General features: G+C 42.7%; 1 protein-coding gene across 5 annotated transcripts in view; it reads left to right on the forward strand.

The window, feature by feature from the left end:
- The window catches only part of rngtt (RNA guanylyltransferase and 5'-phosphatase), a 429,772-nt gene that overhangs the window by 276,514 nt on the left and 125,859 nt on the right, over positions 1-27,399 (forward strand). For 4 of the 5 annotated variants that reach the window (XM_069887348.1, XM_069887351.1, XM_069887350.1 and 1 more), the window contains exon 12: positions 15,635-15,703. The exons of the other annotated variant lie outside the window; for it this stretch is intronic. In XM_069887348.1, coding sequence (XP_069743449.1) covers positions 15,635-15,703 — 69 coding nt within the window. The remainder of the gene's footprint in view (positions 1-15,634; positions 15,704-27,399) is intronic. 5 annotated transcript variants of the gene reach the window in all.

Here is a 27,399-nt window from a genome sequence, read left to right on the forward strand (position 1 = left end):
TATCCCAGACCAACAAACTCCATTTTATGCGTAAACTGCCTAGTTGCCTGTTCCACACATTGTCTCTCCATAGTTTTACACCGTTTTCATCCATCCATCTTTTTTAATGAAAATGTACAAAAATACCTGCAGGAAATTTAATTTTTGTTTAATTTTTCATTTGAAGATTACCACGGGACTTAACTTTGTCCCGTTGGCCATGCAGGATTAACACCACAGTAAACCTGATCATTTCGTGGCATGTACGTCTGGTTTCCACAATTTTAACACCTTTCCATTCAACTGTTCTATTGTCTATCATGTCGAAATTCATGGGGGTTTCGTCCATGTTTCCGATATTTGCCAATGCAAATTGGTGTTTCTACCGGTTTTGTATAATAAACTGCTGAAAACTTACAACTTTATGATCAAGCTATTTTGGTAGTTCCTGTGCAATTTTTATTTTTTGGTGCAATACCAGATTTTTCCTCTACCTGAAACGGTTGCACCAGCCGACTGCAGCCTCAAAATCATCACTGAAGTTTGGGTGTGACATTGCCCACTGCAGTGCAAATGTTCTTATTTCGGTTGACTGTAGCAATCTTGCCTCTGTTCATGTGTGACTTTCCAACTCTGACCAACTAATGATTCCTTTTCTCAAAGAACATTGCCTTTTTGATATTTTTCTTAAAGTCTCTTCTTTCTTCCTCCAATTTCTTACCAACTTCTCATGCACATCAAATTTTCTTGCAGCAACACAGTTGTTGGTTTTCTTGGCCATTTCTCTCACTTTCAACTTATGGTATATATGGCATATGTCAACGGGGCACCTCAGGCAGCCAGAAAATGGGGGTTGACATATGCCGGATATACCATAAAACCCTTAAAATGAAGCTGAAAAAGGTAGGGTGGGTGAACTATATCCCGAAATATATGATCATTTGTAAATCTTGGGCTTTTCAAATGCATACCGGTTTAAAAAAAGTCATGGGTGGTTAAAAAAAAGTCATGGGTGGTTATCAAGAATATTATAGGTTATAATTTAAAAATTGTACTCTGTCCTATTAGGTCAGAAAAAGGTTAGGAAATAATTTAAAATAGATGTTAGACATTTGAAACTCTCTTCTCCAAATGTTTGTTGCTAAATCCATTGATAATATTTGAACCTGTGATTGTTAGTTTTTTGGTAACTAAGTGCGTTGAGGGTTTGGAAACAAGAACAGCTATATTGGTTTATAGCAGGGGTGGACAAACTTTAAAAAAAAAACCTCTCATTTCACCTTAAGTATTCCCCTGCCATACTTTGGCTTGGCTTCGCGGACGAAGATTTATGGAGGGGGTAAAAAGTCCACGTCAGCTGCAGGCTCGTTTGTGGCTGACAAGTCCGATGCGGGACAGGCAGACACGATTGCAGCGGTTGCAAGGGAAAATTGGTTGGTTGGGGTTGGGTGTTGGGTTTTTCCTCCTTTGCCTTTTGTTCGTGAGGTGGACTCTGCGGTCTTCTTCAAAGGAGGTTGCTGCCCGCCAAACTGTGAGGCGCCAAGATGCACGGTTTGAGGCGTTATCAGCCCACTGGCGGTGGTCAATGTGGCAGGCACCAAGAGATTTCTTTAGGCAGTCCTTGTACCTTTTCTTTGGTGCACCTCTGTCACGGTGGCCAGTGGAGAGCTCGCCATATAACACGATCTTGGGAAGGCGATGGTCCTCCATTCTGGAGACGTGACCCATCCAGCGCAGCTGGATCTTCAGCAGCGTGGACTCGATGCTGTCGACCTCTGCCATCTCGAGTACTTCGACGTTAGGGGTGTAAGCGCTCCAATGGATGTTGAGGATGGAGCGGAGACAACGCTGGTGGAAGCGTTCTAGGAGCCGTAGGTGGTGCCAGTAGATGACCCATGATTCGGAGCCGAACAGGAGTGTGGGTATGACAATGGCTCTGTATACGCTTATCTTTGTGAGGTTTTTCAGTTGGTTGTTTTTCCAGACTCTTTTGTGTAGTCTTCCAAAGGCGCTATTTGCCTTGGCGAGTCTGTTGTCTATCTCATTGTCGATCCTTGCATCTGATGAAATGGTGCAGCCGAGATAGGTAAACTGGTTGACCGTTTTGAGTTTTGTGTGCCCGATGGAGATGTGGGGGGGCTGGTAGTCATGGTGGGGAGCTGGCTGATGGAGGACCTCAGTTTTCTTCAGGCTGACTTCCAGGCCAAACATTTTGGCAGTTTCCGCAAAGCAGGACGTCAAGCGCTGAAGAGCTGGCTCTGAATGGGCAACTAAAGCGGCATCATCTGCATAGAGTAGTTCACGGACAAGTTTCTCTTGTGTCTTGGTGTGAGCTTGCAGGCGCCTCAGATTGAAGAGACTGCCATCCGTGCGGTACCGGATGTAAACAGCGTCTTCATTGTTGGGGTCTTTCATGGCTTGGTTCAGCATCATGCTGAAGAAGATTGAAAAGAGGGTTGGTGCGAGAACACAGCCTTGCTTCACGCCATTGTTAATGGAGAAGGGTTCAGAGAGCTCATTGCTGTATCTGACCCGACCTTGTTGGTTTTCGTGCAGTTGGATAATCATGTTGAGGAACTTTGGGGGACATCCGATGCGCTCTAGTATTTGCCAAAGCCCTTTCCTGCTCACGGTGTCGAAGGCTTTGGTGAGGTCAACAAAGGTGATGTAGAGTCCTTTGTTTTGTTCTCTGCACTTTTCTTGGAGCTGTCTGAGGGCAAAGACCATGTCAGTGGTTCCACTGTTTGTGCGAAAGCCGCACTGTGATTCTGGGAGAATATTCTCGGCGACACTAGGTATTATTCTATTTAGTAGAATCCTAGCGAAGATTTTGCCTGCAATGGAGAGCAACGTGATTCCCCTGTAGTTTGAGCAGTCTGATTTCTCGCCTTTGTTTTTGTACAGGGTGATAATGGTGGCATCACGAAGGTCCTGAGGCAGTTTACCTTGGTCCCAACAAAGCTTGAAAAACTCATGCAGTTTGGCATGCAGAGTTTTGCCGCCAGCCTTCCAGACTTCTGGGGGGATTCCATCCATACCTGCTGCTTTGCCACTTTTCAGTTGTTCGATTGCCTTATATGTCTCATCCAGGGTGGGAACCTCATCCAGCTCTAGCCTTAGGGGCTGTTGAGGGAGCTGGAGCAGGGCGGAATCTTGGACTGAGCGGTTGGCACTGAAAAGAGATTGGAAGTGTTCTGACCATCGGTTGAGGATGGAGATCTTGTCGCTGAGGAGGACTTTGCCGTCTGAGCTGCGCAGCGGGCTTTGGACTTGGGGTGAGGGGCTGTACACAGCCTTTAGAGCCTCGTAGAAACCCCTGAAGTCGCCAATGTCCGCGCTGAGCTGGGTTCGTTTGGCGAGGCTAGTCCACCACTCATTTTGGATCTCCCGGAGTTTGCGCTGAAGATGGCTGCATGCGCGACGGAAGGCTTGTTTCTTCTCTGGACAGGACATAAATGCCATAAATGCTCTGTGATTACTAAGGGATTGCTTAAGGTGGTATGTGAGTAGAAAGAAGGGTTGAAAACCACTGTTTTAATTGTACCTAATTGACTCGTTATGTGCATGTTCTCATAACTCTGAAGGAAATGGGCCAATGACAATTTTTCTCAAGCAAAAAATTGCATTAACAATTGGACCTAGAGCAGTGATTCTCAGCCTTCCCTTTCCACTCACATACCACCTTAAGCAATCTCTTATCACTCACAGAGCACTTATGGCATAGGGAATACTTAAGGTGGAATGTGGGTTTAAAAAAAAAAGGTTGCCCACCCCTGGTTTAGGTAATCGACTTGTATGGTAGGACGATCTTCAAGGCTAGGTGCATTACTGCAGTTCCATTGTTCTTGGAATATGTAATAGAGCGGGTGAGCATTACAACTGATCCTCCCTTTGCAAATATCCTTTGACCATTCGCAAATGCAGACTTTGGGAATCAGTTGAAAGCAATCAGAATAGGGAATTAATGTTTAATTTTCTCTCACTCCCTGGAACATTCAGGCAAATTTTCATATCCTACTTTGGAAGAAGATAAAAACAGAAAAGTAAAAGTTTTTTTATTGACTGGTGATGACCTAATCCATTGAATTTACAATGGTGAGGTATGCTTTAGCAGTAGTTTAAAATAGGAGGAAGCATCTGAAGACCAAAAAAGAAAATAAAATACATGTGGTACATTGTTATATTGTCGTCATCGATTATGTATTAATTTCTGTATAAAACAGAACTGTAACTGGAAAATGTCGATAAATAAAAGGCAATGTTTTCTGAATATTAACATCAAAACACAAGAAATAGGAGCAGGGGTAGGTTTTTTGGCCCATCAAGCCTGCTCTGCCTTTCAATAAGTTCATGACTGATCTGGCCATGAGCTTAGCTTCATCTACCTACCTTTTCCCCACAACTCTTAATTTCCCTACTATGCAAAAGTCTGTTATATAACTGTGTCCGAAAAATGAAAGTCTGCAGATCCCATGATTGAAGTAAAATCCCAATTCAGGGGAAACTTAGTAGGTCAATTAGTGTACTCTATCTTCTTCTTTGGCTTGGCTTCGCAGACGAAGATTTATGGACGGTTAAAGTCCACGCCAGCTGCAGGCTCGTTGGTGGCTGACAAGTCCGATGCGGGACATGCAGACACGGTTGCAGGGGAAAATTGGTGGGTTGGGTGTTGGGTTTTTCCTCCTTTGTCTTTTGACAGTGAGGTGGGCTCTGCGGTCTTCTTCAAAGGAGGTTGCTGCCCGCCGAACTGTGAGGCGCCAAGATGCACGGTTTGAGGCGAGATCAGCCCACTGGCGGTAGTCAATGTGGCAGGCACCAAGAGCTTTCTTTAGGCAGTCCTTACCTCTGTACCTGTGTACTCTATATAGCAAAGATAAAGATACATAATCAATGTTTCAGGCTTAAGCCCTTCATCAAGGTAAGGTATCTTGATCTTTAACTTTGCTACATAAAATACACTGTCCAACATTGTGTTTTTACTTTATGTCTTCATTATGTTTAATAAGGTTGCCTCTTTACTTCCTTGGGCAGTGAATTCTCAGGTTCACTGCTCTGGGAAAAAAAACACTTCCCTTCATCCATGTCCTATAAAAGAGATGGTAATGTATTTCATGTGCTATAAAATGAGAAAAAGGAAAAGGTTGAATTATTTCCATTTGTCATTCTCCAGCATGAACTCGTGTGGCTATCTAGTGCATTTATTTTTCTTTTTAAGAGTTGATAAGCTTCACATCACCACATTTAATTTTCTAATTTCTCTAACCAGTGGATCTCCAGAGAAATTAATTTTAAGAGATGTTTGAAGTAAATCAATATATCATATTTTAATTGCATCATACAATAGCATTACAGAGCAGAGATTCTATAATATTTTTATTTCTTGCCATTTAATAGCATTTCTGTCATAGATTTGTAGGATTAGAAGCTCATTAAGCCTACCACGTCCTGCTTCTTTATTAAATGAGGTCAAGGTTGATGCAACTCAATCTCATTTATCTATCTTTGATCTGTATCTCATAATACCAATGTGTAACAATTATTTGTGATGAAGCTACTAAGATGCTCGAAATTATGACAATTCAAATTATTATTGTATCCCTTTAAGGAGAGCTTCAATTGAGAATAAACTCACTTTGTGCACAACATCATTGAACAAAGTTGGCCTCTTCTTGCCTAATAGTTTCCCACATATAGTCCACTGCTGGGAATCTTGAATTTGTAGGATTGAGGAGTTGAATAGAGGAACCTATTATCTAATTTTATTTTTCTTTTCTCAAAATTTATATTTCATTAATAATTTTGGTTTGTATTTTGGGATCATTTCATCTTTTTCATGATGTGCTTTGGCAGTGAATTTGTATTTCAATCCGATACCTTATTACTTAGTTTAACTGCTCTGTTGCATATTTGTCATTAGTTAACATCTAAATTTTTCTCCATCATTGGAGAACGCCTGCCCTGAATTAATTCATTGTTGAACTACTCCCCTTCCTTGTTCAGAACCACTTAGATGCACTTCCCCATTGACAAACAGCAGAATTCTGCACTTGCTGTCGAAAATTACATTGACAAAAAAAGTCAACAAAATCTACATGTGATTTCACCAACTGTTAATTCTAAACGGTACTGCGCGCACTGCACTCCACCTAAAAGCTCCTTTGCGCAGGCCCGAGGACAGGTCCACGTCCTCCCCCTCCACGTCCTCCCCCTCCACGTCCTCCCCCTCCACGTCCTCCCCCTCAAAAGATGCTCACAAACTCAAGCTAGCATGCTGGAACATCAGAACCATGCTAGACAAGGCTGACAGCCACCGACCTGAACGTCGGTCTGCCCTCATTGCACATGAACTCCTCAGACTTGACATCGACATAGCCGCTCTCAGTGAAGTCCGCCTGGCAGATGTAGGCAGCCTCCAAGAACGCGGCGCGGGCTACACACTCTACTGGTCTGGCAAGCCTTCGGATGAACGACGCCTATCTGGTGTAGGCTTCATGGTCAAGAGCTTCATTGCCTCCAAACTCGAAAACCTTCCGACAGGCCTCTCGGACCGAATCATGTCCATGCGACTCCCACTTCAAAACAAACGTCACATCAGCCTCATCAGTGTCTATGCTCCAACCCTCCAGGCGGAACCAGCAGAAAAGGACAAGTTCTACACCGAACTGCGCAACCTCATCCAACGCACCCCTACAGCCGATAAGGTTGTCATCCTGGGCGACTTCAACGCTCGTGTCGGAAAAGACTCAGAAACCTGGCCAGGAATCCTGGGCAAGCATAGCGTCGGCAAGTGCAACGACAATGGGCGCCTCCTGTTGGAGCTCTGCGCAGAACAGCGGCTTGTCATTACAAACACCCTTTTTCAGCAGAGGGACAGCCTTAAGACCACCTGGATGCATCCCCGATCCAAACACTGGCAGCTCCTGGACTACATCCTGGTGCGAGAAAGTGACAAACGAGATGTGCTCCACACCAGGGTCATGCCTAGCGCGGAATGCCACACTGACCACCGGCTGGTTCGCTGCAAGCTCAACCTTCACTTCAAGCCAAAGCCCAGGAACAATAAAGCCCCCAGAAAGAGGTTCAATGTTGGAAACCTGCAGTCAGACGAAGCGAGAGGAAACTTCCAGGCAAACCAAAGCAAAGCTCGACGATGCAACCCGCCTCACGGACCCGTCCCCTGAAACCCTCTGGGATCAGTTGAAGACTACCATACTGCAATCCACTGAAGAGGTACTGGGCTTCTCCTCCAGGAAAAACAAGGACTGGTTTGACGAAAACAGCCAGGAAATCCAGGAGCTGCTGGCAAAGAAGCGAGCTGCCCACCAGGCTCACATTACAAAGCCGTCCTGTCCAGAGAAGAAACAAGCCTTCCGTCGCGCATGCAGCCATCTTCAGCGCAAACTCCGGGAGATCCAAAATGAGTGGTGGACTAGCCTCGCCAAACGAACCCAGCTCAGCGCGGACATTGGCGACTTCAGGGGTTTCTACGAGGCTCTAAAGGCTGTGTACGGCCCCTCACCCCAAGTCCAAAGTCCGCTGCGCAGCTCAGACGGCAAAGTCCTCCTCAGCGACAAGATCTCCATCCTCAACCGATGGTCAGAACACTTCCAATCTCTTTTCAGTGCCAACCACTCAGTCCAACATTCCGCCCTGCTCCAGCTCCCTCAACAGCCCCTAAGGCTAGAGCTGGATGAGGTTCCCACCCTGGATGAGACATATAAGGCAATCGAACAACTGAAAAGTGGCAAAGCAGCAGGTATGGATGGAATCCCCCCAGAAGTCTGGAAGGCTGGCGGCAAAACTCTGCATGTCAAACTGCATGAGTTTTTCAAGCTTTGTTGGAACCAAGGTAAACTGCCTCAGGACCTTCGTGATGCCACCATTATCACCCTGTACAAAAACAAAGGCGAGAAATCAGACTGCTCAAACTACAGGGGAATCACGTTGCTCTCCATTGCAGGCAAAATCTTCGCTAGGATTCTACTAAATAGAATAATACCTAGTGTCGCCGAGAATATTCTCCCAGAATCACAGTGCGGCTTTCGCGCAAACAGAGGAACTACTGACATGGTCTTTGCCCTCAGACAGCTCCAAGAAAAGTGCAGAGAACAAAACAAAGGACTCTACATCACCTTTGTTGACCTCACCAAAGCCTTCGACACCGTGAGCAGGAAAGGGCTTTGGCAAATACTAGAGCGCATCGGATGTCCCCCAAAGTTCCTCAACATGATTATCCAACTGCACGAAAACCAACAAGGTCGGGTCAGATACAGCAATGAGCTCTCTGAACACTTCTCCATTAACAATGGCGTGAAGCAAGTCTGCGTTGTCGCACCAACCCTCTTTAGCATGATGCTGAACCAAGCCATGAAAGACCCCAACAATGAAGATGCTGTTTACATCCGGTACCGCACGGATGGCAGTCTCTTCAATCTGAGGCGCCTGCAAGCTCACACCAAGACACAAGAGAAACTTGTCCGTGAACTACTCTTTGCAGACGATGCCGCTTTAGTTGCCCATTCAGAGCCAGCTCTTCAGCGCTTGACGTCCTGCTTTGCGGAAACTGCCAAAATGTTTGGCCTGGAAGTCAGCCTGAAGAAAACTGAGGTCCTCCATCAGCCAGCTCCCCACCATGACTACCAGCCCCCCCACATCTCCATCGGGCACACAAAACTCAAAACGGTCAACCAGTTTACCTATCTCGGCTGCACCATTTCATCAGATGCAAGGATCGACAATGAGATAGACAACAGACTCGCCAAGGCAAATAGCGCCTTTGGAAGACTACACAAAAGAGTCTGGAAAAACAACCAACTGAAAAACCTCACAAAGATAAGCGTATACAGAGCCGTTGTCATACCCACACTCCTGTTCGGCTCCGAATCATGGGTCCTCTACCGGCACCACCTACGGCTCCTAGAACGCTTCCACCAGCGTTGTCTCCGCTCCATCCTCAACATCCATTGGAGCGCTTACATCCCTAACGTCAAAGTACTCGAGATGGCAGAGGTCGACAGCATCGAGTCCACGCTGCTGAAGATCCAGCTGCGCTGGATGGGTCACGTCTCCAGAATGGAGGACCATCGCCTTCCCAAGATCGTGTTATATGGCGAGCTCTCCACTGGCCACCGTGACAGAGGTGCACCAAAGAAAAGGTACAAGGACTGCCTAAAGAAATCTCTTGGTGCCTGCCACATTGACCACTGCCAGTGGGCTGATAACGCCTCAAACCGTGCATCTTGGTGCCTCACAGTTTGGCGGGCAGCAACCTCCTTTGAAGAAGACCGCAGAGCCCACCTCACTGACAAAAGGCAAAGGAGGAAAAACCCAACACCCAACCCCAACCAACCAATTTTCCCCTGCAACCGCTGCAATCGTGTCTGCCTGTCCCGCATCGGACTTGTCAGCCACAAACAAGCCTGCAGCTGACGTGGACTTTTTACCTCCTCCATAAATCTTCGTCCGCGAAGCCAAGCCAAAGAGAAGAGAATTCTAAACAAGTAAAATGCAACTTTATGATTGTATTACATTTACAGTATCTGAATATATATTTTCTGATTGTGCTAAATCGTGCTTAGTTCCCTACTCTATTCCTTGCACACCCATGTCTGTATAGCTAAGTTCAGCTAACACTCAATCTAGAAAACAAATGGACCTGCTGTAACAGAGAGCAGAGACACAGCATTGCTCTGAAGAGTTCAATCACGAGGTTAAAGGAGTTGACTGTATTTATAGGTAAATTCCTGCAACTGCAGAGGCAGCGCCTGTGCTGGACAGCAGCCATGATGGGTTGCAGACTCTTGGGGGGGGACAGCGAACTAGCACAGGACACCAAAAACAAGAACACTCCCTGTTGAGAAAAAATAGCAGAGAAGTTGACCCTACAGGGAAGGTGACCATGGCAGTGAACCAGCAAGGGGCTCAGCAGCTGAGGGAACCACACAGGCCGTGGGCGACTTGCGGTCGGGGGACCTGTACAGGCTGCGGGTTCCTGGAGACTGGCTTATGGGAACTAGGTATTGAAGCCAGGATTCAAAAGAGTGCTGAGGGCAAAAAGGGCTCCTGAAAAGCCTGGAGTGCTGAAGGCTTTCTGATTGTGTCGAAGGTTTGGATCTGGAGCTCAGGTTGTTGATTAATTGAACAAATGTGTAATATTACATGTTCTGTACTATTACATGTCAATAAAGGAATCGTAAAATTCGCTGATGACCACCGTTATTGGGTGAATAACTGGAAATGATGGGCCAGTATACAGGATAGAGGTCAAGAATCTGGTTGGTGATTCCAGAGCTTGCTCTCAACATCACCAAGACCAGGGAGCTTATTGGTGATTCAAGAAGGGGAAACCAAGGGATCATATGCCTGTCTGCATTGATAGGAGGGAGTTGGAGAAAGTCAGAACCTTTAAGTTCTTGGGAGTCAATAATTTCAGAAAATCTTTCCTGGAGTGGGCACATTGAGGCAACCATAAAGAAGGCCCACCAATGCCTATACAGTCTGAGGAGATTTGGCATGTTATTAGATACTTTCTACAGATGCACTGTAGATTGTGTACTAGCTGGTTGCTTTATTGCCTGGTTTGACAACTCAAGTGCGCAGTAGTACAGAAGGTAGCAAGCACAGTTAGATCCATCACAGGCTTTTACCTCTTAAGCATTTTGAATTTTGGTGCATGTGTACATTGTGCAATGTATATGACACTGAGCTCATTGTCATTATCATTAGACTATCTTGTTTTGAAACCAAGAAACAAAAACTGCAGATGCTGGAACCTTGAGCAAAGAATATGTTTCTGAAGGAACTTGGTGGGTCAGACAGCATTCATGGGTAGAAATGGACTTGAATGAATATGAAACATGCATCACCGACTTCATCAGGATCTGTATGGACGACTCTGTGCCTGGTGTTCTCCAACCAGAAGCCTTGGCTGAACCAGAGGATTTGCAACCCGCTGAGGACAAAATTAAGGGTGTTTAAGGGTCTAAATCTCTATAAGTCCAGGTATGATCTGTGGAAGGCCATCTCTGAAGCAAAGTGGCAAATCCAAAGGAAGCTAGAGATAAAGACAGATACATACCAGCTAAGGTAAGGCGTGCAGGACATTGCAGCCTACAAAGTGAGAGCGAATACCATAGATGGCTGTGATGCTTCATTACTCGATAGGCTGAACACCTATGCACATTTTGAGAAGGAGAACCAAACAATGTCTACTCGAATCCCTGCAAAGGCCAAGGACCCTGAGGACAACATCAGAGCATCATTCAAGAGGGTGAACCCTCACAAGGCATCAGGCCCTGACGGCATATCTGGCAGTGTACTGAAAATCTGCACCAACCAACTAGCCTGAGTGTTTATGGACATTTTCAACTTCTTATTGCTGCAGTTAGATGTTCCCATCTGCTTCAAAAGGGTATCAATCATCCTGGTGCTCAAGGAGAGCTGTTTGAGCTGCCTCAAGGACTATCGGCCAGAAACACTAACTTCTACATGATGAAATGCTTTGTGAGGTTGTTCATAGCCAGAATTAGCATATATAATTCTCCTATCGTCATAATTGTTCCACAGCAGATGCAATATCGCTGGCTCTCCACCCAGCTCTGGATCACCTCAAAAACAGAAGCTCATACATACAGCTGCTCTTCATCAACTACAGCTCAGCCTTCAACACCGTTATTCCCTTAGTGCTGGTCAATAAGCTACAAACTCTGGGCCTCTGCAGCCCACTCTGCAATTGGATTCTTGACTTCCTCATTGGAAGGCCACAGTCAGTATGAATGGAAATAGCATTTCCTCCTCACTGATGATCAACACAGACGCACCTCAAGGATGCGTGCTTAGTCCACTGCTCTACTCATTATGCACCCATGACTGTGTGGCCAGGCCCAATTCCAATGCTATCTACATATTTGCCAATGACACCACAGTTGTCAGCAGAGTCACAAATAGCAATGAGGAAGCATACAGGAGGGAGATAGATCAGCTCGTGGAGTGATGTCATGCCAATGATCTTGCACTTAATGATAGCAAAACCATGGAGATGATTATGCACTTCAGGAGGAAGTCAAGCCAACACGACCTCATTGAGAGTTTAGTAGTGGAGAGGGTCAAGAACTTCAAATTCCTGGGTGTTCATATCTCCGAAGATCTGTCCTGGAGCCTCCATGTTGATACAATCACGAAGGATTGTGGCTATACTTTGTGAGGTGCTTGAAGAGATTCGGTATGTTACTCAAAAGTTTCTACAGGTGTATTGTGGAGAGCATTCTGGCTGGTTGCACACTGCCTGGTATAGAGTTGCCAACTCTCAGAACAAGAAAAAACTCCAGAAGGTTGTTAACTCACAGCGACATCACAGGCATAAGCCTTCATTTCAACGAGGACATTCACAAGAGGTGGTGTCTTAATAAAGGAGCCTCTATTCTCAAAGACCCCCACCACCCAGGCCATGCCCTCGTCACTCTGCTACCATTGGGGAAAAGGTACAGTAACCTAAAGGTGTGCACTCAGCGGCACAAGCACAGCATTTTCCCTGCTGCTATCAGACTCCTGAATAATCAATGAACCAAATACACTGCCTTACTGACCTGAACCATTGACTGATCATTTCTATACAGATGCTGCCTTATCCACTGAGTTCTTCCAGGAACTCTTTGATCTGCAATTTTGTTTTTTGCCTTAGTCTGTTGAATTGAAAATTAAAACAATGAGTGAATGATCTTGTAAACTGATTTAATTTTAAATTTCATTATTCTTTTAACAAAAAAACCTCCCACACAATAGGTTTAATTAATCTGGACAAAGCACAGTCATGTGGCGCAATTTCATTGCATGTAGAAACTGCAGGACAAATTACCTTGCTGCACAATTAATTATATGCAATACAAAATCTGCAAGGAACAACACAATTAGCAGGATCTATCAGGATTTCTCTTTCTCCTATATTCCTCTTGTAATTTTGTACCCACTGAAGCTGTATTTCACACTTGCTAATTACTTAAATGAGCTACTTAATGTGTCATAGCTGAAAGAAAATAGATGGTTTGATATTAAATATTCAACACATTTCAAGCAGCAATATTGCATTGTGAAACAGCAGGTTTTAAAAAATAGTTAATGACATCAATTAATTCAGTTATGAAATAAGTAAAGAAATGCAATTTGCTGGTTACAAAATATGAAACATTTAAATATCTAAAATTGAAGGGATTGACATGATAGTTATATGAAGTGCATTTCACCTTCCTGGCGGATTTAGTCCTTGCAGTCATAGTCTTAAATAAGGGTAGGATATTCATCACTGAAATGAGAGCTACAGTTTTGGTCATTGCACAACAGGAAGGATGTGGCAGTAATGGAGAGTGCCGAAAAGATTCACCAGGATATTGCCTAGAATGAGGTGCTGCAATTGTAAGGAGTGATTGGATAGGCTGAGGTTATTCTCACTACAATGAAGGAAGTTTAGGGGTGACCTCACAGAGATTAATAATATTGAGAGGTTTAGTTAGGATAACTGTCGGAGTCTTTTTCCCATGTCATAAGAGCCTGGAACCAGTAGGCACTGGTTTAAGGTAAGAAGGAAGAAATTTGAAGGGCAATTTTTACATACAGATGGTTGCAGTTATTCAGAATGAGCTGCCAGAGAAGGTGGAAGAGATGGCTACAATTGAAAGACATTAGACTGGTACCAAGATGGGGAAGGCGCAGAGATAGATGTGCTAATTCAGGCAAATGAAATTATCACAGTTGCCATAGGCAAGGCAGGCTGCATGGGCAGCCATGTGCTGTACAATTTTTATGACATTTCTTCATTTATAGGGTGATGAATCTTTGGAAAGATGTGAACCTTCAAACACTGATTGCATTCAAAACTGAGACTGGTAAATTTCTGGATACCAATGGAGTGTTAAGTGATATGGAGCTCGGGCACATAATAGTGGCTGAGGTAGAAAATAATTCACGATTTTATCAAATAGCAGTGCAGGTTCAACAAATGGAACGATCTGTCCTATTTCTTGTCTGTTTAAAAAATCTACTGATCTACCATATCATGGGTATTCAGTACTCACCATACTACAATATGATTACTGGTTTTGCTTGTGGAAGGAATTCTGGAAATCTTCTTGTATCTACATTTTACCCACAACCCATTTGGTAGCTCCACATTACATTCTGTGGAGAGAATACTTACCAGACCTGACACCAACTTATTATGAATGTGCAAATTACCATTCCCTGAACTTAAGCAAACATCTGGAGAAGTTCATGGTCAAGATCAAAATGTAGTTTAACATAATTCATAGACACTGTTTAGGGGTGTCAATGCATGGACTTCCATGCTCAAACATATATGTTTAAGTATTGCTTCCTGTTTGGATGGCAAACTGCAGATCTGACTCCCAGCTGAATATTACTGTGGGCAACTACTGAAACCTTAAAGTTGATCCTAACTTGTACTGTTCCTTGTCATTAGCAAGATAGAAACACACGTAGAGTAAGTCCCACTTATCAGTCTTGCGACCTGTCTGATTCCATAACTCACTCTGGTTTTAACTGTAAATCAGCAAGTGCTGTATATCTGGAACTTCTTGTCTGAAGGTCAAATTTTAAAATTACTGGGATGAGAACTTGAAGATCCATACTGATTGCGCTCCTTGTGTCAAGAAAGTGAGACTAATTGAAATGTCAAATTTTAGCTGGCATGTATAATGTGGACCAAATGGCACCCTTCAGTGGATTCAAGGAACCCTTCTGGTCCTTCTAACCTTGTTTATTTTAACGTTATTGACAATGGAATAAAGATGTGACTGGAAACACTATCAGACATGTTCAAGATCCAAATGCAAAGCTCCCTGGGTTGCAGCACTCTTGATGAATGTGGATCCAAATTGATCAAGGATGATGTGGCCACTTAATGGGCAAATGGGAAATTAATTCCTCCTTTTCCTCTGATTGTGATCATCTTAATCAAACAATGTACCGTGCCGTAATTTTAAAACAAATTTAATTGAGATAAATTTGAGAAGATCTTTCAAAAACGCTTTACACTTTAAGCTGAGTTTATTTAAATTGGTCAGGCCTCACTTAGAAAGGACTGGTTCCTACACCACCACTTGAGTGTCTTTGAACACATTACTAAAAATCTTACAGCTTCCATTTATCAAACACGGAGACCACACAGTTGCCATTGGGGCAAGGTAGAAGTTTAACCACAGACTAAGATCTGGAGAAGTTTTCTGTGGGCCGGTGACAGAACTTGGGGAACCCCAAGAAAAATGAACAGTTTAACTAGCTAAATCAGTGCAGCTATCCATGGCATTGCTGAAAGGATTAAAACTTTTAAAAATATCATACAGATCTCGTTTATCCCTCAATTACAGATTAATCACAGTGGAAAGCAATAAAAAGTTACTATCTATGTCTAGATAAAGAAGAAATGATTGATCACATTCAACTATTGCTCATTATAGATTAGTCAGTTACGGAGTCAGAATTTGTTTTGTTCCATGCAATTTTAAATTTAAAATAGTTACATGAATTGCAATCATCTTTTGCAACAAATACGCAATTTGCAGCTATGACCTTTTTCAACTTTTTGATAATCTCTTCAGTTGTTAAAATTATAGCTATTCATTCACTTGTTCTTTTTCTAATTTAGCTGTTGGAGGGAAGCTTTGCTCGTGAAGTTAGCCATGAAGTGGATGGACTGATTTTTCAACCAACTGGAGTAAGATTAATATTTTTATGTGCAATCGAGTTAATATCCTTTTCAGAATAGATTAACAGTACTTTATTAATATAGAGTGTATGGAAAATTGTGAAAACTGTTAGTGACTATGCAATTAGTTTTATATGGTGCAGAAAGCATGTGGTCTAATTTTACAGTTTGTTTAATTACAAAAATGTATTTACACATAATATTCATTGGGATTTAATCATCTGCCTCATGACCAAATTATATATCAGCTATCATTGAACCAAATATTGCAGAATACATATTTGTTTGGATGTCTATGCTATCTCTGGTAGTTCATGAATTTCCTTTAGGATTGTTGAAATATTGCAGGACATGAATCTATGGTGGTTTTATTTCCATTTTTATATGGCATATCCCATAGATAAATGATGAGTAGTTCAATCACAAGGACCACTCAAATGTAGTTGGATCTTAATTGGGAAATATTTTTCTCTGAAAGAGATAAAGCACCTTTCTCTTTATTAAAAAAGGAGGTTAAAACTGCTCAAATTAAAGGTTTCTCACTCATCCCTCAATCAAAACTCTACAGGCAGCCTACCGTCTTGATGAACATCTGTTCTTTCTTAAGTGGCTATGGTACTTCAAAGCCACCCCATTGTTAACTCAGTGGATGTTGACCTTCTGACTGAATGGGAATAGTCTGTCTCTTCTACTGAAGTTACAGGGAAGATGTGGAGTTGCTGAAATGAAAGATATAATATGGGGTGTTTTTTTTTGGTCTGTGTGTCTATTACTTGTTGTTTGCTCTAATTGGAAATGTCAAATTTAAAAACTACAATGTTATACTTCATGGGGACCTGTCATTTTGGTTTGGTCATCAATTCATAGATGATGACTCAGGACCAACAGAAGGAGATAACGTGCAGTCACCTCTTGATAGTACAAAACTGGTGAAGAGTTTGAGTCGTGAGGAGGATGCAAAAAGACTCCATTGCAATTCTGAAGAGTTGAGTGAACAGAAAAATGCATGACAGATACAGTTAAGTGTAGATCAATATGAAATTCAAAAAAATTAAGATTATTATATAAATGTAGATGGAGTGGGGGGGGGGGGAAGGAAAAGTACTATAAGACAGGTGCCTTTGTACACCAGTCATTGAAAGCCAGCAGTTAGTTAGGCATATTATATAGTTGCCCTTCCTTGCAAGAGCATTTGAGTACAGGAACAAAGATATCTTGCTGCAGCTCTATTGGGTTTTAGTAGGGTTACGATTTTAGCAACCCCATCTTGCATTAGATGTTCAATTATGATTTCCATTTCTGAACAAAAATGTTTTTGCCATGGAGGAAATGCAACATAAGTTTAAAAGATGAGTTCCTGGCATGGAAGAACCTATGTATGGGGAGAGATTTGATAAGTCAGGCCTATATTCATTTGTGTATGGAAGAATGACGGAGGATCTCATTGAAAGTCAAACAAAACTAGACTGAATAGATTAGTAATGTTCTCAATCGCAAAAGAGTCCAGAGCCAAGGTTTACACCCTCAGAATGTGGGATATTCCATTTGGAAACTAGGTCAGGAGAAATTTCTTCACTCAAAAGTGAATATGGGATTTTCTTCTGGAAAAAGCAGTGGAGGCCAAGTTATATATTCAAGAATAGCGTAGATATTTTTCTTACAGTAGGGCTGCATGGCTGGTGTAAAGGTTAGCACAACACCTTTACAGCGCCAGTGATCAGGACTGGACTTGGGTTTGAATCCCGCAGTCTCTGTGAGGAGTTTGTACCTTCTCCCTATTTCTGCTTGGGTTTCTCCAGGGGTTCCTGTTTCCTCCCAGTGTTTAAAATGTAATGGGATATAAATTGGGTGGCACAGATTCATGGGCCGAAATGGCCTGTTACCGTGCTTTATGTTTAAATTTAAAAAGATCAAGGGAAAGGGTGGGGGGAGGGGGTGGGATGGGCGGTGGGTGTAGGATGGGAACCAGGAACAGAGTACTAAAGAACACGATTGTTTTAAGTGACTGAGCATGTCCAAAGTGCTCAATAGCCTCCTGCCCTTATTATCCTTGTCCCTACAATAAGCAGCTTCAGTGGAACATCATGACAGATTTTCAACAATATCCTGCTCTGCTCAGGGTTAACAACAAAGATGAATCCAGTGTGCTTCATTGCATGTTCTAAGCAGTTACTCAGATGCAAAAGCAGCTCTCTGAACAATGGTCAAAAGCTGAGAAGTTAGATCGGGATAATGGATATTTCATAACCTCATGCCATAAAATTTGTTACTTTGGTGAAAGGTAAAGATTGGATTGTTATGCTTTGAATGCGATTAGTTTATTAAATAAATGGTGTGGAAGCATATTCATGGAAGGCTCTTTATGGCCTAAAATCATTATGTGTGGATTGTGATTGTAGCCACATTTGTGCTTTGTCAACAAATTCTGCAGAAAAACATGGAGGAGTGAAATTTTGATTTGAGATGTGACAGCTGTGTAGTAGTGTTTTTCTTAAATGGCACTTCATCATGGTTCTTGAGTTCATTTTATGGGGTGAAAGCTGTGGGTTATATTTATTTTTATTAGGAATTGGGTACCAACTGATCTTTGATTAATAACATCTTTGTTTTCCTGCTCATAGAAAATCATTAGTGAATCTGCTTTCACTATTTTCATTCCACAGGCAATAATTTTACTGTTTTTAATTAATACTTTGTCAATCCACATAATTGGTATGGTCTTTTTAAAATTATTCTATTGTGCAGCTGTATATTGCAGAAGCATTATAACAGTGGGATAAATACTGCACCTAACCTTTTTAGTACTGTATTAAGCAGCTGTGCTGTTGATAATAATAGCTGTTAAATGAGATCATCGGATATGCATCTTGATGTAACAAACCAAGTGATAAATTCCTATTTGTCAAGCCAAGCTAATTCATACTTGCAAATAATATTTTGCCTCCGTAGGGTGTTTCTTTTGCAATTCCTGGTTTCTACACTGGTCAGTGAAATCGGGTAGTATTTGCATGTCGCAGTATAGAGAGTTAAGAAAGGGAAGAAGTGACAATAAATGTTGGCCTTATAAGTATTTACCATGTTCTATAAATGAATAAATAAAAGGATGAGAATGGATATGTAGCCAAGATGAAAATAGATGATTAAAGCCCATGAACAATAAAATGAAGTGTCATTGAGAAAAAAATCTAAAGGGAGACTCTGGAGGTAGTGAAATGGTGTGAGAGCAACAACCTGAGTTTCAACATGGACAAGACGAAGGAGATGATCGTGGATCTTAGGAAGACCAGGAACAACCTCCCTCCACAACACATCAACAACTCTATAGTAATGAGAGTGGAGAGCACCAAGATCCTTGGAGTTCACTTAACTAGTGACCTCACTCAACATTTCCTCACTTGTCAGGAAGCCACAACAGCGACTGTATTTCCTGAGAAGACTGAAGCTGCCAAGGCTACTGATCACCGTAATGTTATCCTTCTATTAGAGCTCTATCAAGAGCGTCCTGGCCGGCTGCATCACAGTGTGGTACGGATGCAGCAGATAAGTGGATCAGAAGTAAATCCACAGGTCCATAAGAGTGGCAAAGAGGATCACTGGAGTCTCCCTCCCGTCCATCAACGTGATCTACTGGGATCGTTATCTGAGGAGGGTGCCCAAAATCATTGAGGACCCCTTCCACCCTGCACACGCAATGTTTCAGCTGCTCCCGACAGGAAAGAGATACAGGTGTATTAGGGCCAGCACCTACAGGCTGAGGAACAGCTCTTCCTACAGGCAGTGAGAATGCTGAATGACCAAAGGAACTGCTCACATTTACCATCCGAGACTCTCATTTGTACAAACACCATTTATGTATTTATTTTTTATAAACTTAATACTTGTTCTGCATTTGTAGTGTCTGACTCTATGTATGTTATGCCTGGTTGTGTGTCTGCATGTTTTGCACCGAGAACTGGAGAAATCTGTTTCATCAGGTTGTACTTGTGCAATCAGATGACAATAAACTTGACTTCACAGAGGGCAAGACTGATCATGTAGGCTGAACATTACAGTAGAGTGCAGGCCCTTGGGCCTACAATGTTATTCTGACCTACATTAATCTACTCATGAAACCAAACCTTCCCTATTCACACCCATAACTTTTCTTACATTCATTTGTCTAGCTAAGAATATTTTAAATGTCCCTATTATACCAACCTCCACCACCAACTCAGCAGTGCATTTTCAGTCTCCCACTATTTGTTTAAAAAAGAAACTTATCCCTGATATCTCCTACACTTCCCTCCCCTCACCTTATACATATGTCCTTTGGTTTTTGCTACTGTCGCCCCAGGATGAAGATTCTGGCTGTCCACCTAATCTATGCCTCTCATAATCTTGTAGACATTATTAAGTCACCCCTCATTCTTCTTTGTTCCAAAGAGACAAACCCTAGCTCTGTTAACCTTGCCTCACAAGACAAATTTTCCAATCCAGACAACATCCTGGTAAATCTCTTTTGCACCCTCTCCAAAGCTTCTGCATCCTTACTGTAATGAAGCAACCAGAACTGAGCTATACAGTTTTCTTAGTCTGAGCTGTTGGTTTTGTTTTGCATCTCTCTTTAGTCGAGAAGGATGCTTCCAATGGTGGAATAAAAGTAGTATTAGTTTTATTGGTTAACATTAAAATGGGAAAATAGGTATTTAAAAGATTTGTCATGCTCAAAATAAAGAGTCTGCATAGTATGCAGGCATATCTTAGATTTTGGAGAACTTTGGCATGATTGTGTAGCAGTTAGCACAATGTTATTGCAGGACCAGTGACCTAGATTTGAATCTGGCGCTGCCTGAAAGGAGTTTGTACTTTCTTCCCATGCCTGCTTGGGTTTTCCCCGCGTGGTCCAGTATCCTCCCATCCTCCAAAATGTACTGGGTTATAGGTTAATTTGTGTGAAATTGGGAAGCAAGGATTTAAATGGCTGGAATTGGTTTAAATAAATTAAATTAAATGTAAAAATTAAGGGAGGTAATTGTCATGCTTTAGCCCCAGTCATCCAGTCTTTAAATATGGGGAGTTATTCCAGACCAGTGAATCTAATGGCATTGTACATATGTCTTAATGTTAACAATTTAGGATGTGGTTACAGGCATTATGTAACTTTGGTTCAATAAATTTAGACCTGTGTGAATTTCTTAAAGGCAAATTTATTTTGGTTTATTTCATCTTTACAACTCAGGAAGAGGCCAGTTGGCCAATTGAGACTATGCTGGCTCAAGGCATTCCCATAAATCACATTGTTCCACTTTAATCTGTAAAGTGTTCTCTCTCACTTGCCTAGCAACTTCTTGGATTATTTTGTCATACTAGAGATGATTTACAGTAGCCAGTTAATCTCCAATATGACTACAGAATGTGGGAAGAAACCAGAACCAGTGGGATACCCACAAAATCCAGGGAACGTACAGAGTCTACATTGACAGTGGCAAGATTGAACCTGGGTGTCTGGAGCTGTTTGGCAACATTAGTGCTGCTCTACCATTTGATTGAATTAATTCCACAAGTATAGAGAGAACTGGTGAGAGTATTGCTAACCGCTAGTGAGTCAATTATATAACGCTATGTGACTTTTTGAAGGCAATTGACATAGCGTTATATGATTGATTCACCAAGGGTAGGCTTGATGCACCAGCGACAAAGGTTCAAATCCAGCACTGCCTGTTTTTTGTATGTTCTCTCTGTGTCTTCATGGGTTTTCCACAATGGTCAGGATTCCTCTCATCCTACAAAACATACAGGATTGTAGGTTGTTAATTTGGGTGAAGTTGTGAGGCATAGATTTAAATGATTAGAATCGCCATCTTACATGCTGTAAATAAAATTTAATTTTGAGAATTTAGAGAGAAGAGCAGCATGTTTAGTGTAAAGGTTAGCACAATGCTATTAAAGCGCTGGTGGCCCAGGTTCACAATGCTATTAAAGCGCTGGTGGCCCAGGTTGAAATCTGCACTGCCTGTAAGAAGTTTGTATGTTCTCCCCATGTCTGCGTGTGTTTCCTCGGGTTCTCTGGTTTCCTCTCATGTTCCAAAGACTGACAAGTTTCGTAGGTTAATTGGGTGGATTTGGGAGGTTCAGACTTGTAGGCTGGAAGGGCATGTTACCCTGCTGTATCTCTAAATTTAAAAAATGAGAATGGCTGTATGTAAAGAGAATTGGCTTTGTTAAGTCATGTTTATTGTCATCTCATTGTACAAGTACAGTACTCTCTGACCTATCCGACTACCTCCATTCGCACATACAACTGAATCTTTTTTAAAAAATGAGAAAAAATATAAAATTAATGTGACTTATGTTGTATTTGAAAACTATAATAGGGATGCGGGGCATATAAGAGCCAAAATGTGGCTCAATTTCTATTGACTCTGGATTGTGGAAGAATTTAATCAAGTGGCACAGAACAGCAAAATAACTGGCAGAAAAAAGAGTATGATTAGCTTTTTATTTAAAGATTGGTGGGAAGGAAATTAAGGAGTAAGGATAAAGGTAGCAACATTTTAGAGCATGAAATTTTAGTGAGCATCTGTATATGACATTGGTCTTTCTTTGGCTTGGCTTCGCGGACGAAGATTTATGGAGGGGGTAAAGGTCCACGTCAGCTGCAGGCTCGATTGTGGCTGACAAGTCCGATGCGGGACAGGCAGACACGGTTGCAGCGGTTGCAGGGGAAAATTGGTTGGTTGGGGTTGGGTGTTGGGTTTTTCCTCCTTTGTCTTTTGTCAGTGAGGTGGGCTCTGCGGTCTTCTTCAAAGGAGGTATGAGGAGTTCACGTGCAATGAGGGCAGACCGACGTTCAGGTCGGTGGCTGTCAGCCTTGTCTAGCATGGTTCTGCTGTTCCAGCATGCTAGCTTGAGTTTGTGAGCATCTTTTGAGGGGGAGGACGTGGAGGGGGAGGACGTGGACCTGTCCTCGGGCCTGCGCAAAGGAGCTTTTAGGTGGAGTGCAGTGTGCGCAGTACTGGCCCCACCCTTTACACCCATGGTTCGTGTGCCGTGGCCAATCAAGCTGGGACGTGGCAGCAAGGTTCTTGGGTCGTAGGTTTTATATCGGAGTGGCCTTCTCCTATGCAGTTTTCTTACCCGGGCTGGAGGGGCCTGACTCCCCTCCTAGGTCGGCCCATACTGCCCGGACTGGGGCCGCCGCCTACAACTCTCTGCCTGGACCGGGGCCTCCGTCTGCCTCACTCGACCGAGGCCGGGGCATCCCCTTGCTCCTGCCCGGATTGGGGCCGCCGCCGCCTACCCTCTGCCCGGACCGGGGCCGGGGCCGCCACTGCTCTCCCTGTGCCCGGACCGGGGCCACCGCCTCCAACTTTCTGCCCGGACTGGGGCCTCCGCCTGCCTCACTCGACCGTGGCCGGGCCCGCCGTCTCCCCCTTGCTCCTGCCTGGATTGGGGCCGCCGCCACCTACCCTCTGCCCGGACCGGGGCCGGGGCCGGGGCCGCTGCTGCTCTCCCTGTGCCCGGACTGGGGCCGCCGACTCCAACTTTCTGCCTGGACCGGGGCCTCCGCCTGCCTCACTCGACCGAGGCCGGGGCCGCCGACTCCCCCTTGCTCCTGCCCGGATCGGGGCCGCCGCCGCCTACCCTCTGCCCGGACCGGGGCCGGGGCCGCCGCTGCTTTCCCTGTGCCCGGACCGGGGCCGCCGCCTCCAACTTTCTGCCAGGACTGGGTCCTCTGCCTGCCTCACTCGACCGAGGCCGGGGCCGCCGTCTCTCCCTTGCTCCTGTCCGGATCGGGGCCGCTGCCGCCTACCCTCTGCCCCGACCGGGGCCGGGGCCGCCGCTGCTTTCCCTGTGCCCGGACCAGGGCCGCCGCCTCCAACTTTCTGCCCGGACCGGGGCCTCCGCCTGCCTCACTCGACCGTGGCCGGGGCCGCCGTCTCCCCCTTGCTCCTGCCCGGATCGGGGCCTTTATATTGCTAAATGTACTGTGAATTAAATATTGAGATCAGGTCTGTACCACAACACTTGCCATTTATTTATTTGTGATATTATTAACCTGAATTAACATAGAACAGTAAAAAGCAGGAACAGGCACTTCAGCCCATGATTTTTGTGTCAATAAAATGCCAAATTTAGCTAATCCCTCATGCTACACACAATTCATATTGCTGCAGTACCTATCTATTCATATGCCTGTCTAAATGCTTCTTGGATGCCACTATTGCATCTGCTTCCATTACCCTCCGCTCACCCACTTTACCCCAGAAGCGTTTTGAAAGCACACATTGCTTTGTGGAGGACAAAAAATTTGCCTTGCACATCAACTTTATACTTTCAACGCATGTCATAATTTTATAAACTTCTATCAGGTCTCTCCTTGGTCTCTGATCCTTCAAAGAAAACAACCCAAGTTTGTTCATAGTGAATATTGCTGATCCAGGTGACATCCTGGTAAACTCCTTTTGAACCCTTTCCAAAGCCTCCGCATTCTCCCTGTAATGTGATGTCAAGATTTGCACGCAATATTTGAACTGTGGCCTAACCAAATGTTTTACAAAAGTACAACATGACTCCCTGACTTAAGCACTCAGGTCAGAAGCATTAGTTATGTATCTTTGCTACATAAAGAAAGCTGTGTAGCCCAGTGAGTTTCTCCAGCACTGTGTATTAAACAAATATACTCTACATTTAAAAAAAATATTTTTATCTATTTTGTGTTGCCACTTTCAGTAAGTTGTAGCTGCCACTTACTGCATATATTCACCTTACATTTGACCTCCCAAAATTGCAGCACTTCGTACTTGTCTGTATTAAAATCCATTTGCCTTTTCTCTGCCCATATCTCCAACTGATTTATATCCTGTATCCTTTGACAACCTGCCAATATATGTATGTAGAAATAGTTATGCATATATTCTCTCTCTCTCTCTCTCTCTCTCTCTCTCTCTCTCTCTCTCTCTCTCTCTCTCTCTTAATGTTTTGGACATTCAGCTTCACGGGTGATTGAGAGTACTCAGCTATGTTTAATTGTTTCATTGGTGCAGGTGTAAGAGAGCTAGGCTTGCTTTTAAGCTTTTGATCACCTTTGGAGTCTGTATTTGCCATTTTTCATGAGGACCAGAATTGCGTCAATGCAAGTCAAAGAAGCCATTATGAGGCTGAAAAAAAAGAATAGAACAGTAAGGATTACCAAAATCAACTGTCTGGAACATCATTAAAAAGAAAGAGCATAGTGGTGAGCTCAGTAATTGCAAAGGGGCTGGTGCTCCACCACTGCTGATGACAGAAGAATTCTCATCGTAATGAAGAAAAATCCTCAAATACATATCCGACAGATCGGAAACACTTTTCAGGAGGCAGGTGTGGATGCGTCAATGACTTATGCCTGCAGAAGTCCTCATGAACAGAAATACAGAGGCTACACTGCAAGATGTAGCAAAGGTACTGTGCTTTGGATCGTGGGCAGTTTCTTGATGCCTTCACACTTGGCTCTTGCCTTAACTCCGATACAGGTTAATCTTAGTCTCATCTGTCCACAAGAACCTTTTCCCAGAATTCTGCAAGCTCCTTTAAATAGTTCTTGGCAAAGTGTGATCTAGCCATCCTTTCTGTGGCTAACTAGTGGTGTGCACCTTGCAGTGTAGCCTCTGTTTTTCTTTTCATGAAGTCTTCTGCAGACAGTAATCATCCACACCTGCCACCTGAAGAGTATTTCTGATCTGTCAGACATACATTTGGGGATTTTTCTTCATTATGATGAGAATTCTTCTGTCATCAGTAGTGGAGATCTTACATGGAAAACCAGCCCCTTTGCAATTACTGAGCTCACCAGAATGCTTTTTCTTAATGATGTTCGAAACTGTTGATTTTGGTAATCCTAAGGTTTGTGTGATGTCTCTTACTATTCTATTGTTTTTCAGCCTCATACTGGCTTCTTTGACTTTCATTGGCACAACTCTGGTCCTCATGTGGAAAAATGGCCACTACAGATTCCAGAGGTGATCAAAAGCTTAGAAGCAATCCAAGCTCTATTATACTTGAACCAATGAAGCAATTAAACATACCTGAGTTCTCACAAACAACTATTAAATCAAATATCCCAAACATTATGCTACCCTAAAATGAGGGGACTATATTGAATTCTTGGGAATATATTCAACTTAATATAATTAACATTTCGTATTAATGTTATAGGTAAAGCCATCCATTTTCAAAGTCTTCAACCTTTTTGAGTAATGGCAAATAATTAAATTTGTATAAAGTTTTAAAATTATTATATACACCAGTAGTACTCAACCTTTTCTTTTCCATGAACAAACCGCTTTAAGTAATCTGCTCTGTGATTAGTAAGGTGATATGTGAGTGGGAAGGGAAGGTTGAGAATCATGGCTCTAGACCCAATTCTTACTGTAATATGTTGCTTGAGAAAAATTATCATTGTCCCTCTTCCTTTGGAGTTATGAAACCATGCACATAACGAGTCAATTAGGTATAACCTAAATTGGTTTTAGGTATAATTAAAACAGTGGTTTTCAACCTTTTTCTTTCCACCCACATACCATGTTAAGCAATCCAATATCTATCTATATGAATCCCTAAATATTTAATGCCATCTTTTGGCCACTTAAATTGAGTATTCCATTGACAATGACTATAGTCTCCTTCTGTGAGAGGCATAATTTCATTTTTATCCCAATTTATTTCATAACCAGAAATCTTACCATATTCTTCTAAATTAAAGTGTAATTTTTGCTGGGAGGTCTCTGGTTCTGTCAAGTATATTAAAACATAATTTGCAAATAATCTAATTTTATGCTCTTCTTGACCAACCTTAAATCCCTTAGTTTCTAAATCGCTCATAATTACTTCTGCTAATGGCTCTATAGCTAGTATAAACAAAGCTGGGAATAAAGGGCATCCTTGTCAACTTGATCCCATCAATTGGAATTGAAGAGATATTTGTTCATGAGTTACTACTTTGGCTTTAGGATATTATATAATGCCTTAATCCAGTTTGTAAAAGTTTGACCAAACCCAAATTTGTCGAAGACCTTAAACAAAAAGTCCCATTCCAATTTGTCAAAGGCTTTTACTGCATCTAAAGCCACAGCAACATTTAAATATTTTCTTTTTTGTGCTAAGTATATAATATTAAGTAATCTTGCCATGTTGTCCTCTGATTGTCTCTTTTTTATAAAGTCTGTCTGGTCTATTTTTATTAATTTAGGTAGTAATTTAGTCATCCTGTTTGCCAGTATTTTAGCAAGAATCTTATAATTTACATTCATTAATGAAGTATGTCTATATGATGAAGGTTTCAAAGGACTTCTATCTTTTTTTTGAATCAATAATTATTGCTGTTGAAAAGCATTTCCATAAAAATAGGAATCAACAAATCTTTAAATTCTTTAAAAATTTCCCTTTCTGCTGCTAGAGTCAAAATCTTCTCTCTGTCTTGATATCGAATAAATTTAATTAGCACAGAATGTGGGTTCTGAATTGGAAGCGATTTTGCTTTTACAATCTCCATTGGGAGATCAAAATCTGTTTGGCCCAGTACTTCAGGTATCTATTTCATAAAAAAGTCATTTGGTCTTGTTCTTCCACTCCTTCTTTAAGACCCACTATTTTGATATTATTTCCTCAACTAAAGACTTTCCTCTTTTTTTTTTCCACAGTTAGAGCAGTGGTATCTCGATCATCCATATGTTGCATTTCTCCCT

The sequence above is a fragment of the Narcine bancroftii genome, chromosome 6 (assembly GCF_036971445.1).
Source record: "Narcine bancroftii isolate sNarBan1 chromosome 6, sNarBan1.hap1, whole genome shotgun sequence".
Lineage (NCBI taxonomy): Eukaryota > Metazoa > Chordata > Chondrichthyes > Torpediniformes > Narcinidae > Narcine > Narcine bancroftii.